The following is an 18699-nucleotide window of genomic DNA, read 5'->3' as shown; positions in this document are numbered from 1 at the left end:
AAACTGTGTAATTGATACATATAAAAATAAGTTTAGAACAAAATTTTATAATATATAAAATAATTATAAATAATTATAAATACATTTTTTCAGAAAATATGTATTTTTATTTTTTATGTAAATTTTCTTTGTTACATAAATCATATATACATGTATATATAATACATTATATATATTGTATTATTTGTATATGTATTATTTACATGTATTATATATTGAATTCTCATAATCAATATATAATACATGTATTATAATATCAATAAAACAACATCAATATTATTCAACTTGCTAAAAATATATAAGGAAATATAATATAAGGAAATATATAAAGGAAATATACAAAATAATATACAAATAGAAATATACAAATAGAAAAATCACAAATCGCTTATACGGAAAATCTTTCCCGTTATCTCTCCCGTTATATTCACTCTTATGTTATAAGAAAAGTCTCGTCGGAAATGTTTAAAATAAAATATAAATTAATAAGAAAATTGAATCAAGACAGAAAATTTGTTTTTATATATAAAGTTTATAAAAGGAAGAGGCTAAGATCATTTATATCTATAAAAATATAATAAAACCTATTTTTAAAAAAATGTACCACTTTAGGCATTTATTTTTTCGATGAATATTTTGGCATTCAGAATCCAATTATTACTGGCTAGGTTCAATAAATGTGTGAAACTATAATATAGTGGATAATATTGATCTGTATAAAAAAATATTTGTAGAGAATTGTTTATAAGATGTATAATAAAGCGTAATTTTGCAATATCTATTTAAATATTATTTTTGGAATGATAAAAAATATTAATTCTAATTTTCAATTTAGTCTAATTTGAGATTATTTGATGTTACGTATATCACAACGATATAATTAGTTCGGATATATAGATTCAGATGCAAATGCATAAGCATGTGGATATACAGGTACATAAGCACACAGGAATACGGGTATGTACATATATGGAAGACTCTCAATATCTTGTACTCTGTAAAACATAATAATACTTTTTGTACCAAGCATATATATGAACAAATAAAACATAATAAGAAAAAACTACTATGGTACTAAGTAATAATTATAAAAATATTTAGTTACATACATATCTTGTTCTAACACTTCATTTTTTTCTTCACTTTGCTCTGTATGTTGTTCTACATTTTGCTCTATATTTTGTATTATATTTTGCTGTATATTTTGCACTATATTTTGCTCTATATTTTGCATTATATTTTCATCTATATTTTGTATTAGATTTTGATCTATATTTTGTACTAGATTTTGCTGTATATTTTGCACTATATTTTGTACTGGATTTTGATCTATATTTTGTACTAAATATTGCTGTATATTTTGCACTATATTTTGTTCTATATTTTGATCTATATTTTGTTCTATTTGTTCTACATCTCTTTCCATATATGCAGATTTTTTCACGTTGATAGCATTTATTTCTATATTTTTTTCATATTCTTCAAGAGACAAACTTTGTTTTCCTTGTGCATATTGTACAAGTTCTTCATATGTTGCTAAAGAATATTTTCTTCTGAAAAAAATATAGAATTATTTTCATTTGCACATGTACATGTAAAGATAATAACATATATAAAAATTTTAAAAATATCTACTTTTCTCTAATTATTCTAGCTTCTTTACTCAGTGGCTTTTTTCCTCTTCGTTTTCTTTCTAATATTAACATTTTAGTTGGAATAGAATTTTCTTTTAACAATACAGTTTCTTTAGGTCGTCCAATTTTTCCTTCTATCATCTTTTCCAGTAGTAAACAATCTTCCTCAAAATGAAGACTACATACTCTTGCTATAAGTATTTCAAGGTACATTATTTATATATATAGTTAATATATAGAATCAATATTAATATAAGAAAAAAAATTAATACTGTAATGAGTAATAATAATGTTATATCAACATAATTTTCTACTCAACAATGTAAGTGCAATATAATACATATAACAATGATATTGATGAATTGAAAATTATAATATTAATATAATATTATTATTACTGGAAATTGGATAGTACTATTACTATTACTCGGAATTGGATAGTAATTATTTAAAAAATTAAAAGTATAACTTTTAACTTGACTCAGTTAATTTTAAATAAATTAATTTATTAACTTCATCTAATTATTTTTAAAATACATAAATTTCAACTTATTAACTTCAACTAATTAAGTTTTTTTAAATTAAAAATGTACCAACATAGAAGAAACAATTATAAAAAAACATTTTCATGTTAAAAAAGTTTGTTATTTCATATAAACTTAATTTATTTATAAATAAAATGTTAAATTTATTTGATGATCCATATTGTAATTGTTTTGTTATTTAGAACATTTTAATTTTAGAAAAAATTATAACATTCTAATTTATAGAATATATTCTAATATAAATAATACTTTTTAAAATTAGCTTTTAATTTAACTTAGTTTAAGTCAATTTAATTTTAACACAACTTTTACCTGAGTTAATTTTTTGTTCATATAGCATTTCTTTCAACTGATCAAACTCTGTTTCTCTGTTTGATAGACTTCACATACCTTTTATGGCTATTTATTGACTATCAAGAAGGAAAAAAATAGTAGTCGAATTTTCACAAGTATGTTAAAGCTATTTCAAGTCATTTCTCACTTGTGACATCATGATTCCAATAGGGTCAGCGATTAGTTAAAAAATAATATTAACTTATCCAACTCTGCTATTACTCAATATAAACTAGAATATATAATAGAATAAACAAATTACTTCAATTTACCTATATCAAAGTTCATATTTGTTTCATCTCTTTGGCAAGCATTAAGCCATTGTTTTCGGAGAACATCATCTTTTGGAAAACTGAAATATGTTCTTTTTGGACCAGACTTTGTACGTCTACAATTCTTTACACAGCAATTGTATTTATATTGCACTGTTTCTATAAAGAAAATAATATATGTAATATACAAATATAGTTAGTATATATGACATGATTTGAATTGTTTTAGTGTTTTATGCCCAATAGATATTTGTCTTAAAAACATTGCATGTGAAAAAATTTTAATTATAATTAGAAGTTGATATAAGTAAATTGACCAATCAGGATTTGCTTATTCTCTTTATAGTCCAAAAATAATCGACTCGATTGGTCAATTTGCTTACATTTTACGATTACGACTATGGTTGCGTTCCGATACTCACTGACAGTATTAAAAATATATAATTCATGTCACATATATCATAGATTTTTAGTACTGGCAAGGATTATTGAAACACAGCCTAAAATTGACTGACTTTCAGCAGAAAAAACAGCTTTGCAATTGTTGTAAAATTCTTTAATATGATTGGTTTATATATTTAGATCTATGAGAAATTGGGCAAAAACTAATCAAAGATTTTTATAATAGTTGCAAAGTTGCTTTTTCTGCTGAACGTAGTCATTTTTTTAAATGCAATAGTCTACTGAGTTTGCATGTTAACAAATTTTTAATCATAATTGTAAATTTGTGAAAACTGATCAATCGCAGTCGAATTTTCTTTAATGGTAAAAAGAATAATTAACTGTAATTAGCCAATTTTCTTGTGAATTTATGGTATATACGTATATAAATATGCACAAATTTCTTCATTTGTACATCGTACTACAGAATATTTCATAAAATTACTTGTAACTGATTGAGATTGATCACTCTTCATCATATTGAAATTTTTACTATTATTCTATTTTCTATTAAAATGATCTTAAAATAGCCAACAAAAAGGTCACGGCAAAACGCGATGTGTTTTGAAGACTACAAATCGAAAATTGGTAAAACTAAGAATTGGAAAATAAAGGCAGAAATGCGCGACGATACAATATAAAAATTAAGAACAACAATTAAAAACGAACTAAGAACAAAACACGTTTGATCTGTACGGTCCGAAAACAACTACACAATCCACATTTCGACTATTTACAAAAACCAAAACCATGAGGCAATACCATGAGTTACATATGATCTATCTGTATATCGATCTTGAGGACATCTAGAACGATTTATATCGGAAATTCGTCTGTAACTCATGTAATTTAGTTCTTTCTAAGTGTAGATATATGTCGTGCATCCTTCTAAAAAAACGAAAATAATATATAGGATATATTCTAATTAAAAATGTCAGGTTTTTTTAACTTCAATCAAATCCCAGGATTTCCAGGGAAATCTCTTTTACGTTCGAGGAATTGTCAAAAATTATCTTAGAAGAGGAAGATTACAAAATAAATATTTATATAATGCTGTGTGTATATGTATATCATACTGCATTATATATATATATTTTTTATATTATTTAAATATTTTCATATATAATATTTGGCAGAAATTACAAAGTATCAACATTTGTTTCAAGGTGAGGAAAACTGCTTAAAATCTCACCAGATTCGTAAACAAAATATATATTTTTTTTTGTTTTATAAAAAAATATAATTTTATTTTTAATAATTTTGAACATGATTTAATCATGATTTGATTGACTTTCATTTTATTTTTAATGTAATAGATAATAGATAAAATAATATTAATAATAGTGAGCAATTGTGCTCCTGGAGACACCCAATGGTTCAGCAGGAAAAGTAGTATCTTGCAACTGTTGCAAGATACTTCAATGATTAGTTACATATTTAGATCCACTGAAGAATTACAGACAAGCATCAATTATATTAAAAAAAAATCTTACAATTTCAAAGTTTTTTTTTCTGCTAAACGCGGCCAATGTGTTGCTTTTCACATTTTGGGAAAATTTCTGATAGGTTAAATCTTTGACTTGAAAGTAGTTCTATCTTTCTTGGCTTTCGATTAACAAAATGATACTTGTGTCGACTTGTCATTAAATGAAAAGCATCCATAGCTATCAGTTCTCCCGCTTTTCTCGTAAAAGTAAAAAAAGCCAATTTCAGAGATGGTGAGACCAATCCTATACCTTCATCGTATCTCCGATTGGCTGTGTCCGGTCGCACCACGTTCAACTCCGATTGGCGACTGTTGGCGACCCTGACGACGATGACACTCGATGCCTCATCGCTTTTCCGTTCGTGATTCTCGGAGCGTCTAGTAACGTTGCGAGGGGTATCACGGGGGTTGGGGGTGGTGAGATCAGGTGAAATCTATTGAGTTGCAGTCGATGAATCGAGACGCCTAAGAGAGCTTCGCACGGAGGAAGGCAAAACAATTCGGACGTCGTCGAGATGGCCGACAACGAACAGAAGGCGTTGCAACTGGTAGCGGAGGCCGAGAGAAAGCTGTCGTCATCGAAGGGCTTCTTCGGCGCTCTGTTTGGGTGAGTCAATCGATTTATCACTTGAACTCGTCCGAACACAAACGCGTGGGACTCGTTCGCTCCTTTTTTCCGCGCGGAGGTCTTGCGTCGTTCGATTACGGGTCACTCGATGACTCCGTCGTTCGATCACCGCGTTCCGCGATCAGATTTTTCGTCATGCGACGTAGCGCGAATGACCTCCGTGTGTGCGTGATGCATACGCCGCATGCGGCTGTGTGTGATGCTATGTGATGCATGAGCAAACAACATCACTATCTGGCGCGTAATTGGAGTACTCCAGATTGTAAGATGGTTTGATATTTTATTTTGCTGGAAATTATGATTTTTGCATTTTGCAAACTAACTGATATTCTGTTGTTAAAGGATGAAGAACAAAGTCCATTTTTTAGATTGTACTTTAGATCAACAAGCTTTTAACTTTACAGGAGTTCATCAAAGGTCGAGGAAGCGGTAGAATGTTATCAACGGGCGGCGAATATGTTCAAGATGGCAAAGAAGTGGAGTTTGGCTGGAAAGGCATTTTATGACGCGGCAGATTTACACGCAAAGGCGGGTAGTCGTCACGATGCAGCTAATAACTATGTAGATGCTGCTAACTGCTTCAAAAAGTCCGATACAAATGGTAATCAGAAAGATAAAGTTAAAGACATTTTAATTTGGCAATTAAAATATAATCAAGGTGATAAATAAATTTTTGCTTTTATTTTAACAGAGGCCATCAGTTGCTTGTTGAAAGCTATTGAGATTTATACAGACATGGGCCGCTTTACAATGGCAGCGAAACATCATCAAAGTATAGCTGAACTCTACGAAAGTGAAGCAGTCGATCTGGAACGTGCGGTGCATCATTACGAGCAGGCCGCTGACTATTTTCGCGGCGAAGAAAGTAACTCCTCTGCAAATAAGTGTCTTCTGAAAGTCGCGCAATATGCCGCGCAACTTGAGAATTATGATAAAGCTATTACAATTTACGAGCAGGTAAAAATTGAAAGTCATCCTGTGTCATAAATATTTGTGGTAAATTCTGTTAAGATGTTCAATTCTGTTAGGATGTTTAAACTTTAACAATTTATTTTATAGGTCGCTTCTGCATCATTAGAAAGTTCTTTATTAAAATACAGCGCCAAGGAATATTTCTTCCGTGCCGCGTTGTGCCACTTGTGTGTGGATTCGTTAAATGCTCAGCACGCGATCGAGCGTTATCAGGAACAATATCCCGCTTTTCAGGATGCTAGAGAATACAAACTGGTGAAGGTAAATTTCTTTTGAGTTAATTTTGTCGCTTAATAATTTTTCTTCATCTTGATGTATACTGTTTGATAATTCGTGAATATTGTACATCTATAGACATTGATAGAGCATTTGGAGGATCAAAACCTAGAAGGTTACACAGAAGCAGTGAAGGAATACGATTCAATTTCAAGATTGGATCAGTGGTATACAACAGTATTGTTACGTATAAAAAAGCAAATTAACGATAATCCGGATCTACGCTGATCAGTTGTTTCTTACCTGTGTTATTTTTTGGCAACGATATTCCCAGACTATGCATATTCGTTTTTGAGTCACGCTCTACTTTTAGTGAAAACTATAAAGTAGTTTCATTTTTATATTCGGATGTAATCGCCCATATTGTATCATTACCTAATGCTCTCGGCAATTTTTCTTACTTATCTGTATGTCTTTTAAATTGCTAAAAGAATCCATGAAATCATAGAGAATCACGGTATGCAAGAATGTGAGAGACGATTATTTCGAACGTCATAATTCTTATAGTTTTTTTTTTTTTTTTTTTTTTTTATTTATTAGAGAAACATCGAGCCTTACTACTAGATGTATTAGTGATATAATATTTTTGTTATAAAATGCCTAGAGTCTTTATTTTCCTTGCGTATTTTGTACGTTTCATTTTTCTTTTCAAATTGATAACTCTTAAGATCAAGATTGTTATAGACTTTAGGTTTAAAAGCCTAAATAACAAACTACAAACATACTAGACCGACAAATTTTTTATTCTTTCCTGCTTCCAAATAATTTTACAACAAATATTTTCCTGATTATGTCTTTTTCTCTTATTTGATAGCAAGGAGCATGCGCTGTATATTATTTAAATGTATATAATCTGTATTTATTGAAGCAATAACTTTCCCTTAGCTTTTTAAAATACGGTAGTTAACAAGATTTTATTTCTTTTCCTTTCTCTTTCTTTTTCGGGATATTTTACAGCAAAAAATTATGTTCAAACGTGATTTCATTATTTGTCACTCTTGCACTGCCAACGTATTAAAATAACAAGTGTAGTGTACAATCTAATTGATATAATTGACAATTTTTCTCTTCTTTCTGCCCCTTTATCTATAGTTCTCTCTCCTTCACCGATTTTCTCTGTTTTCTATTTAATTTGAAAATACAGCTGCTACTTGTATAGGTTTACAGCTTCAAATTGAGCGACACATGATTAGCGTAACACACGAATACATATTCCTTCCCAATATCGAACTACTCGTCGGTATACATAATGTTTTCCCGCAATAAAGTAGTGTTGTATCTAATCTAATTAGTACTTACCGCCTACAAATAAGCGTACTCTTACAAAAAAAAAAAAATGAAGAAACATGCGGATAGGGAACACGTTCGCGAAGTGCATTTACTGTTGGAATACCGTAACGATCGCGCGTAGACCTGCGTATACAGATTTTTCTACGTTCTTTTTACGTTACTCGACGTTACCCGCAATCATGATACGTCTGTTGTAATTGGTGCGATCAGTAATTTTACGATTGTCGCTGATCGTCACCTTTATTTTAGAATATTAATGTTATTGTTGCAAAAGTTCCAAATATATTATTGTCATTAGCGGCTGCGAGGTGCACGCGCATCTAAGCGTAAATCCATAATTTAGCGGACGCACGAAATTGATTTCATCACGAATTCGCATTAAGAATCTTCGCATTTTATATAAAAGCATCGTATATAAATAATATATATATATTAATACATTTCAATGAGACATATGATAAAATAAATTCTGCTGTTAATTAGGAATAGAAAGGATTATCTGCATGCACGCGAATAACGAAACATGCACTAGCGTAAGCATATGTATACTTGATGATAAAAAAAAAAAAGAAATGGGACACACGTGTAATAAAAATTTCAAATTCTACACCCAGAGTGCACTGTTTTCCGGAAGAAACGAGGTGAAAGTCGAGCGATACATGGGATTCTTATACAATTTTTATGAAGAGGAAAACAGGTGTTGTTTTAATTACAATCACGATATTTCTCTCTCTCGCAATGTTGCTCGTACTTTTGTCGCTTTGTTCCATTTTGTTTAATTTCTCAGACACAACGAACGGCAAGAATCAGAAATTAAATATATATAAAGAATTAGAATTAGAGCATTATTTGTGAATGATGAAAGAACACTTTGATATTTCTCAATTGTGTATTGAAGCATGAATTTTTTTATATCAAAATTTAATTTCTTATTTTTAATTTTTTGTTTCTTATTTCCCATTATGTTTGGGCCTTTATATATATATATATATATAGTCACTAAACATGTTTTACATTCCACTTAACAATGCCGTTCACAATGTTAATATGAATACACTGTATCATACTGTTGTATGTATTTTTTTTTTATTTTACAATTCACACGAAGGAAATAACGAAAGTCGAGGGCCATTGTTGAGTATGTATGTGCGTGTGTTCACCGATATTTATCTGATTATTTCCTATATGGATCAATAATTATACGCTCCCATTTATATCTTTAGGAAGGCATTATGCATTCGTTTAATCTATCTTGTTGAGGAAGTAACGTAATGTATTGTATTTTGTTTTGCGCGAATATTTTTCCTCGCATGACGTTTGCTTTACACCGATCGTTATGCATCTCAATGGATCATCGGCGAGGAATTTACATTGAATAAATTATCGCGTGTATGTTTGATATACTTTACTGTTATGCTCTAAAATGTTTTTTTTGTTACTCTTGTTATTTGTATCTTTATGTTATGTCGATATATCGTTAATTTTTTTACGTTTGTTAATTCTGTTAAAGCAGGATGATGTCGCACACACGCAAGCAGAGTTTGTATAATTTATATACGAATATTATAGCAATGGATAAAAATCTTTGCTTTTATATATATATATATATAAAACTGTAATTTATTTGCATGTATATATTTTTAAACTTTCGTGTTTGTATTTCTTCGTTATATATACATATAATGTTAAATTTTAGTTACAATATTTAAATGTGCAAGCCAGCTGATGCTATTTAGTATATATTAAGAAATAAAGTATACATAGCGATTAAATTTTGTCTAACGTAACAAATACATTTAAAGAATTACATAGAACTTTATTGTTAGAAAATAATACGCCTAACGATGCGAGTATTATAGAAAAGGTATGTGCTATTACGAAGAAAACATCACATTTATACAACTTTAAAGATATTAAGATAGCATTTTGGTTTTAATTTTAAACTATACTAGAATGATTAAATGTATTATTTTAGACACATAACAGCGGCAATTTTCAAATAAATATATAAATGCAATTGTTTTATGTAAATTTTTAGTTGTTAGAAAATATTTTATACCGAAATATGACATTTTCCTTGCTGTAAAAATATTTAATATTTAATAAAATGGCAATAACATTTTATTATATTCATTGTTAAAATTCATTATTTTCAAGTTCGCTGATTATATTCGTGATAAATGAATATAATTTAAATAAATAAAGTGTTTTATAAATTGTTTTGATGCAATGACACATGCGTAGAATAAAATTGTAATGAAAATCGAAGTAGTTTTTTTTTTAAGAGTTTACAATGCAATGATACGAGTAGTATTTTTATGAATTTAGGAACGTAATGTAAAACCAAAGATATCTTTTCCAATAAGTTTTGGAACACAATGGACATCTTTTTCAATTTCGGAACGCAATTTGAGTAGTTTGCGATTGTTCCGAGAGGGGTCTCTATAAACTCTTCTGGCACTTTGAAAATTCAAATGCGAGGGAAATGTCAGTTACTGACTGGCATCGTGAAATGTGTTATGTCGGAATATGCTTGTAACAATGGAATAAATTTTTTTCGTTGCTATTTTCTGACACATTTATCACGTTTCAGAATTGTGTGCATCAATATTCATATTTGGTAATTATATAATTTGCCATATATTTACATCTTGAATGAATAATAATTAAGATTCTTCCGTGAAAATTTTAGATAGTAAACATTGATGAGTTCATGGTAGAAAATTCTTATTTCGATTATTACTTATTGCATTACACGAATATTTTTGATATTTTTGTCTAGTTTTATTTATTGTTATATAAAGAACAAAAATCTTGTCATTTTTATATAAATATTTGTATACATCTTAATAATTTTCTTACATTTATGAATTTATTAATTTTCAGTAATTGATTGTGAATTTAAAGGAAGCAATTTTTACTTAAATATTGATTTTTTTCAGTGTTGTATAATTGACATATACTATTCATGATGAATACTTCATCTAAAAAGTTAACGATAAAAGTGCCTACTGAGTACAAAGAAGCTGTTGAAAATACAATACATAAGATGCTGGAACATGTTGCCACTAGGGATAGAAGGTACATAAATTGTTACAATTAGATAGAATTAAATAAATAATAAAGCTCTTAAATAACAGTCAATATGATGAACTTTTTAAGTACCACAAGTTAAATTCAAATTCTAAATGTCAGTTGTTTTTTAAGTTTAATTATATAAAATATTTAAAATACGACAAAATACAAAATACTTAAATTAGTTATAATAGAGGCTCAAAAATAAAATAAATATAAAAATAAAATAAAATAAATAATAAATTCACAAATAAATAATCGGACTACACAAGCCAATATTTATATAATAATACATTTTATTCCTGTTTACCTTTAATTTATTTCAGTAATTATACACGATTTTTATAATTGGACATACCACTAGTTTTTAACGATTTTATGTTATTATTCTATCCTTTGCTTAGATTTTTATTCACATCCTTAAATTTTATAACTTTAGACACTTTTTCTTTCTCTTTACATCATTTAGATTATTTATATTATTGATCACATCTGCTCAAGATATACAATGCTTATATGGAATGCATCTCGGAAACTCTATTACAGTAGTTAGGATTTTTTTTAAATAATGGACAACTGCAAGGCGCTCATCATTTCTAATTGACTGTTAATTTCTTTGCGTGAATTCATTTTTTTACACACTGAAGAAGACCACATTTATGGTTAAAACATATGTTTTTGATTTGTTATATTTATTATTTGTTAGACTAATATTATATTGTTTATGTATATTTGATAATTTCAAATATATCATTAACCTCCGTTACTTGGCTTGGCTTATATCGTCCGATTATTTATTTGTGACAAAATATTTATAAATGATTATTTTTTTAAATGTTTACACACTATTCTTTTTTATATTATAGTTATCAATGGAAGCTTGAAGATTTTGATATTGGAGCACCTCTAGGACGAGGAAAATTTGGTCGCGTATATCTTGCAAGAGAGAAAACTACTCAGTACATGGTTGCCTTGAAGATATTATACAAAGTTGAACTAACAAGAGGACGTGTGGAGAAACAAGTGATGCGAGAAATTGAAATACAATCACATTTGAAGTAGATATATACACATCAATTTATATTCTGAATTCTTTTTTTTTTTATTGATAAAAGTGGCTTATGTCTTTTGATTGACTTTAAGTCACTTTTATTAATTAATAAAAAGAATTTAGAATATGATGAATAACTATCACGTTTTGTAAAATGTGCCATCTATATTTTCATAAATATTCACATAATATTCACATAAATATTATTTTATTCTTGTTTGCAGACATCCACATATTCTTCAATTGTTAACATATTTTCATGACAAAAAAAGAATCTATTTAGTGTTGGAATTTGCAGCGAGAGGTGAATTATATAAAGAATTGAAACGTCAACCAAATGAGAGATTCAATGAGCACTTGTATGTATCTGTTATTGTACTTATTTAAATATATATACAATTTAAAAACTATTTCGAACATTTTTCATTAGATCTGCCAAGTATACTTATCAAGTGGCTGATGCTCTGGAGTATTGTCACAGACACAATGTGATTCATAGAGATATAAAACCTGAGAATCTGTTGCTTACATATAACGGAGATATAAAACTTGCAGATTTTGGATGGTCTGTACATGCACCATCCTCAAAGTAAGCATAAAATTTTTTTTTTAGTTTTTAATAGCTACTATTTTATGCAAAAATTTACAGTTTACAATTCTTCAGTGAAATTACTTGCCTAATAATGTTAGTAATCTTAATCTCGCTTTCAAATTTCTAACCAAATTAAATCAATTTTTTCAGACGAGACACATTGTGCGGAACATTGGATTACTTACCACCGGAAATGATAATGGGACAAACTTATGATTTTTATGTTGATCATTGGTGCTTAGGAATTCTTTGTTACGAGTTTCTCACGGGACAACCCCCTTTTCTAAGTAACTCCACCCAAGAAACATATACGAAGATAAAAACTATAAATATATTATGGCCGGAACAGATCAAACCTGCAGCCAAAGATCTTATATCTAAGGTAAGAATTTGCATTTTATATCTCTTATTAGAATAAATATAATAATAATCTTTAATTTAAAATTTTCTTCTTACAGTTAATTAAGAAGAAAAGTTCGGAGCGAATTTCCTTGGCTGAAGTCAAGAGACATCCCTGGATCATAGAACACAAAGATTCGCCTAAACCGAGAGCTTAAACTGGAAGGGATATTAATCTTTATTGATGTAAGCGTATGTTTTATCTGTGACGTTTTTATTGTAATCTTTTTTTTCTTTAAAATAAAGTATAATAGAATTAAGTAGAATATTTTATTGAATTAAACTTGTGTCATGGCCATATTAAATTAATACCAGTGACATCTAGCGCGACAATGTCCACTTCGGCATTGATGAAATTACATAGACTCGGATTAGTTCTGCCAAAATCTCCGTGCACGAATTCCTTCACGTACGTACCCGCTTGCGTCTTAACGTCGAGAATGAAAAACACGTCAGTACTTTCGGCGGCAGTGTGCAGTGCCTTCAGCTCATGCGGTTTCGCCCAACGCGCCCGCATCTCGTAAATAACGCGCGTCCGTGGACTCAAAGGCCGTCTGTGCAACACTCTCAACGGTGTCTTCTGAATGATTTTAATGTTTTTCAGATTGTTCAAATGCTCTAATCGCGGTAAATCGCCATTGACATTCCGGCAGATACATAGTGCTCGATAGAACTTTGTTTTAACATTCTCACCTTCCTTGAGTTTCTTCAAATCGAGCCTAGAAATGTATATATATTTGATATAATTTTCTTATTTAATCGAGTTTTTAGTTTAAATTAATCGAACTATTTGTATCTCGACAATTATTTTTATTATTATGATTATTTAATTTTGTATTGTACTCTTGGTTTTATTAATTTTAATAAAATTTCAAAAAATGTACCTTGAAAGAATTTTTAAATTCGATGTTATTTGAACTTGTTTAGTCGACTGATTGATACTGTCCATTAAATACGTCAAAAGCTCGCTCGTAATATTCGTCATGCGGGGATTCAGTAGTTCGACAGCAAACGGTCGGCCATCATGTATGTTTCTGACGTCGACGTCTTCTCTTCCTGACGATAAAAATTTTATCGCTGTGCAAACATAAGCATCTAATAGCTTTGTTGAAAATAAAAACTATATATAATAATATAAGCAAATACTAGAACATACATTCTGCTTTTACAATCTCCGCGATGGGATTGCAGAGCAGATCTTGCACCGAAGTTTCCACTTTCTTCTCACCGTTTATGAACCATGGTGTCTGACTGAGTTTCCTAGAGAGTTTGCTGTAGCGTCCTGAAATTCTGAAACTGTATAAAAAAATCCCGTGGTGCATCGTAAATAATTATTTTATCGTTTTCAAATCGCATTTATATACCTCCTATGAAAATGCTATTGTGAGAACATGAAATATTATCAATATGAACGAATGTTTCCGGTACAATCTGTGAAATTGTAAATTGTTGCATAAGTTGCTCATCCGTCATCTCGTTCAGCATAGTTTCAATATCTTTTCTGCTAAATGTGTTATCACTGCACTTCCTCTTTTTTTGTTTATTATTGCCTCCTTTATATTTGTTCATTCTAAAAATAAAATTTTATAAAAAACAATTTACAACAAAAATTATTTAATATTAATGATTACATCAGAAAATCTGATTTTAAATCAGATAGATTTTTGAGACTTACAATTCTTTAAATATCGTTTCATTGTCAGCATATGTTAAAAAGACCTCGATTAGAAAAGGCGATGGTGTCGATAAGTCTGCACGTTTGCACATAATTTCTTCGAGTTTAGGAATCATAAATGATTTCCAGATATCTTTGACATTTTGTAACTTTGTTTTAAGAGTACTCAAGGCAGATTTGTCAAGAGTTTCTTCCTTAGACATGTAAGCATACAATATGTATTCTCTCAGCTTCACTGATACAGGAACAGTTAATGCACAAGTGAATGTTGTACAATCATAATTTTCTTCGTTTACTTTTTTTGCTATCTATAAATAAATAAAGATATCAAAATCACATGTTAGAATTTAAAACTAGCAAGACAAAATATCCAAATCATATATTAAAATATAACAAAGTAAAATATGTATTATCTATACTTCACTTTTGTGACTATATTTTCTTGTGCCTTATCTTGAAGAACTCCTAGACATATGATGCAAGGTGCTTCCAAAGAGGTTTCATCTTTTGTATTGGCATAACTCAACTTAAATATAAATATTAAGATAAACATTTGTCAAAATTTATTAGTGATTCTACTTTTCATAGATAATTTTTTTTGTTTTTTTTATATATTTTTATAAATACACAATTTTATTGCAGCAGATGTGACAACACCGATTAGAAATTTTATAAATTTTATATAAATGTATGAAAAAATCTTATAGATATTTCTATTAAAAATGTTATTCAATATTATTATTTTAATAATTAATAATAATTTTACCTGTACCGCAAATTCAAAAGGATTGAAATAATATTTCGGCGCGCGGTAGCCGATGAAACGAAAACAACATCTTAAACAACACCCGTGGGATTTTAAAAATTGGAATATTTTTTTCTCTTCCTCCGTCGTAATAGTATTCATTTTACTACCAGAATACATTCAACACTTTTCAATATTGCGCGATTTACACAAACATTAAAATCTAAGACTTTTTTAAGGTCGCATAATCTCGAAGAATAACCTGTCACGTTTGCCAGACGCACTTAACCTTAAAAAGTAGCTCGTGTTTGAAGAAACATGTTACAAATCTCAAGTTTGCCGCGTGACAAATCTTAAAAATTTGAAGAAATTTTAAATGTCATTATTTCGACAAAGAAGAAAATTTTAATACAATTAGGAGACATTGCTTATTAATGAGAAAGGTTTAAGGGAACGTAATAAAAAAATTTTTATTTTTCTTTTGAGATTTGATATACTATTATTCATGGTTAGATTACACACATTCAGATTAGATTACACTCATTAATTTGCAATCACACTAATTTATCATAAATAATTATAGTAATGATAAATTTGTTATGAAATGTTTCATGTCATTTTAATGTATTTGCAACTGATATTTTATATGGAATGATGCACAGCTTAAGCAGCAGTTTAATCTAGAGTGGCAGATTAGCAATGAAACTTATATATTTACAAGAGTTTAAAGTTATATTCATAAAATGATCATAAGCACTGAGAACTAGAGTTGTAAAAGTGGCAATCCATTTTTTCTTTCTTTTTTTATGTCCATAGTCCTAAACTGGATCAGCATAAGCTAAAATCTGACAAAATAATAATCAGTATTTTTTTTTCTTTTTGGGTTTTAATCTGAATCATATTTTGAATTTTAAAATCATAAACTTCTATGAGAAAATCCTAAAAATGTGTTTTTATTTTTTGTAAATATGTAAAATCTAGATGTGAACCTGTACTGATCAATTGTAGATATTAAGGTATGTCACTCCTTTTCTGGCATCAAACAATAGAGAATCTTTGGTATGATTTATATAAAAAAAAACTTCTAATGTGGAGATGTTATCCAAATATTTTATACTGATATACAGTGATTCCCATCATTTTAAAACTGCTAAATAGATGTTTTTTGTTAAAACATTGATTAAAATATATAAAAAGAATATTTTCTCAAACATGAAAATTTTTTTACAAGATTATTATATTAGTAGAATTTAGATATTAGTAGAAATGATTTTATATATATATATATTTATATATATATATTTATATATATTTATATATTATATATATATATATATATATATATATATATATACATATACATATATGATTTTTTGTTTACAAAAATATTTAATACCCTTTTTTTGATAACAATACATTCAAACATGATTCGTAAAACTTCTTGGAACATAGCAAGAGGCACCTTAAATTTGGTGCGGACAAAATATTTGCGATTTTGATATGTAATTCTACTGGTAAACACTGCAAACTGGGACCCATCAAACCTGCTGCTAATAATATATCTGTACGTGAAGGTGTAACCAGCTCATCCTTAAAACTAAAAAATTGAAAAATATATTATAATTAAATTTAGCATAGTATAAAGCCAAAATATTACAAAATATTTTAATAAAGCAATTTCTTATTAAGAAAGGGAAATTTAGGATCCAGTCATTCAATGTATAAGAAATTTTGAATTAAAAAATAGAAACAAAAATATTCATCCTATTTCAGATCAGATTTAATAACATAATTTTCTTTTGTCACAATAATAATTGCAAAAAAAAAAATAAAAATCATCTCTTCATACCTGTGTGATATTTTTTTGAGATTCATATATCGAAAACACAAATTATTTGTATATGGATTTACATAATTCAACGTTTGTATAATCATGCTATAAACTGTTTTTCCTTCTACGTAAGGAATCATATTTAATAGCAATTTATCACCATAAGGTAACACAATCAATTTTAATGGAAAATTTTCTATGTTATGCAGTATTAAACGTATTTCATATACACCTGTTTCTTGCGATTTCCAATTTGTAGGTATACAAACTAATCTTGTATTTTGATTCCTGTAAGAAAAATATGCTTTGTTACTTATATATTAACGAAGAGCGCTAGTATAGGCTTTCCATAAGATTAATCGACTCGTAATCAAGGAATTCAATCTCAATTTTTATCCTATATTTTTTTTATTCGCGAAGTTTTGAAATTAGAAAATAGTAATAATTTGAAAGTAAACAAAAAAAAATAAATGATAATCTCAGGATGATTTATCTCAGGAATCCGTATATCTGTTATTTTTTGTAAGAAATAATAATGGTTGTATTACGTCTTGTAAGTCAGTAAGTATATTACCATTTTGAAGTGTTGGAAACAAATGCTATACGAAATCCGGATTCTGCCAAGAAAACGAGTAGCAAGGCAACAAGATAATCATGATGTGTGGCATCTTTATCTAATTGTTCCAATATTGTACTCAATGATAATGCTATCACAGAAGATGTACTGTCCTCTGCCAATATCGGCTCGGATATGTCGACTAACCTATTTGAGGAATGCAGCTTTTTCATTTTTTAAAACTGATGACACCGTGATCACGGATTTAGCATCATGGATTTCACACATGCGATATTTTCACATGCCTCAATATTTACATACAGGGTTAATAATATTTATATCGAGGTATTTATAAGCATAGTATAAACACAATATAATAATTGATTTATTCAATTGCTTTGTCAAATAAGATTTTCATTAGTAGTATTTTACTAGTAATATTTCTTGATATGTTTTAGATTCTCTGTTTAAAATAATTTTTTTTTTTTGTGATTGTACATAATAGAGATTTAGGCAATTAATCAAAAATCTCTTTTATGTTTACAGCACGTGTATAAAGTTTTAAGCCACAAGGCTTAGAACAGAGAGAAGCCGAGAGCGGACATGCCCGCGATTTAGCTGTAATTTTATTTTGAAGCGCCTCTATGTCCATAAAAACATGGACATTGAACTGCATAGCCAATGTCCATGATATTGTAGGTAATGTTCACGATTTTGTGAGACAAGGACGGGTAGAGATTAATCGTCCCTCTTTATCTAACTAACTGTCACTCCTGCATATAGCACGGAACAAAACACAAAATCGTGAACGTAGCACAAATAAGAACCACACAATCGTGGACGTTACCTACAGGATCATGGACATTGGCTACGTAGTTCAATGTTAACGTTTTTTTAT

At 28.8% G+C, this 18699-nt stretch overlaps 5 protein-coding genes across 8 annotated transcripts; 2 read left to right on the top strand and 3 right to left on the bottom strand.

Moving 5' to 3' along the window:
• Positions 1-84: 84 nt before the first annotated feature.
• LOC105427803 (uncharacterized) lies at positions 85-4147 on the bottom strand. The gene is made up of 5 exons (XM_011639726.3): positions 3988-4147; positions 2785-2943; positions 1636-1825; positions 1110-1553; positions 85-995 (listed from the first exon to the last, which is right to left on the bottom strand). The coding sequence occupies exons 1-5, from the start codon at positions 4067-4069 to the stop codon at positions 881-883; spliced, it is 990 nt and encodes a 329-aa protein (XP_011638028.1). The 5' UTR covers positions 4070-4147; the 3' UTR covers positions 85-880.
• A 927-nt stretch (positions 4148-5074) lies between these two features.
• alphaSnap (Alpha-soluble NSF attachment protein) lies at positions 5075-7932 on the top strand. The gene is made up of 5 exons (XM_011639725.3): positions 5075-5318; positions 5744-5940; positions 6031-6296; positions 6399-6572; positions 6666-7932. The coding sequence occupies exons 1-5, from the start codon at positions 5227-5229 to the stop codon at positions 6813-6815; spliced, it is 879 nt and encodes a 292-aa protein (XP_011638027.1). The 5' UTR covers positions 5075-5226; the 3' UTR covers positions 6816-7932.
• Positions 7933-8632: 700 nt separating this feature from the next.
• Positions 8633-13254, top strand: aurB (aurora kinase B). Of its 3 annotated transcripts, none has more exons than XM_089079258.1 (7): positions 8633-10474; positions 10820-10958; positions 11819-12010; positions 12228-12362; positions 12434-12592; positions 12746-12977; positions 13054-13254. In XM_089079258.1, exons 2-7 carry the CDS (start codon positions 10846-10848, stop codon positions 13150-13152), a joined length of 930 nt encoding a protein of 309 aa, XP_088935384.1. In that variant the 5' UTR covers positions 8633-10474; positions 10820-10845; the 3' UTR covers positions 13153-13254. The 3 variants fall into 3 exon arrangements, with proteins under 3 accessions (XP_088935384.1, XP_011638038.1, XP_088935383.1); XM_011639736.2 differs by having other exon boundaries at positions 8633-10497; XM_089079257.1 differs by having other exon boundaries at positions 8633-10593.
• Pus10 (Pseudouridine synthase 10) lies at positions 13188-15727 on the bottom strand. Its single transcript, XM_011639735.2, has 7 exons — positions 15436-15727; positions 15094-15195; positions 14670-14977; positions 14359-14564; positions 14151-14276; positions 13879-14071; positions 13188-13713 (listed from the first exon to the last, which is right to left on the bottom strand). Exons 1-7 carry the CDS (start codon positions 15592-15594, stop codon positions 13284-13286), a joined length of 1524 nt encoding a protein of 507 aa, XP_011638037.2. The 5' UTR covers positions 15595-15727; the 3' UTR covers positions 13188-13283.
• A 154-nt stretch (positions 15728-15881) lies between these two features.
• Positions 15882-18681, bottom strand: LOC105427828 (F-box only protein 7). Of its 2 annotated transcripts, XM_089079262.1 has the most exons (5): positions 18653-18681; positions 17820-18008; positions 17264-17533; positions 16811-17011; positions 15882-16561 (listed from the first exon to the last, which is right to left on the bottom strand). In XM_089079262.1, the coding sequence occupies exons 1-5, from the start codon at positions 18664-18666 to the stop codon at positions 16513-16515; spliced, it is 723 nt and encodes a 240-aa protein (XP_088935388.1). In that variant the 5' UTR covers positions 18667-18681; the 3' UTR covers positions 15882-16512. The 2 variants fall into 2 exon arrangements, with proteins under 2 accessions (XP_088935388.1, XP_088935387.1); XM_089079261.1 differs by lacking the exon at positions 18653-18681 and having other exon boundaries at positions 17820-18641.
• Positions 18682-18699: the final 18 nt, after the last annotated feature.

Source organism: Pogonomyrmex barbatus, unplaced genomic scaffold (genome assembly GCF_055798465.1).
Source record: "Pogonomyrmex barbatus isolate J1 unplaced genomic scaffold, ASM5579846v1 scaffold3, whole genome shotgun sequence".
In the NCBI taxonomy this organism is placed as follows: Eukaryota; Metazoa; Arthropoda; class Insecta; order Hymenoptera; family Formicidae; genus Pogonomyrmex; species Pogonomyrmex barbatus.
Note: the sequence above shows the minus strand (reverse complement) of the source record. Positions and strands in the feature narration are given on the sequence as shown.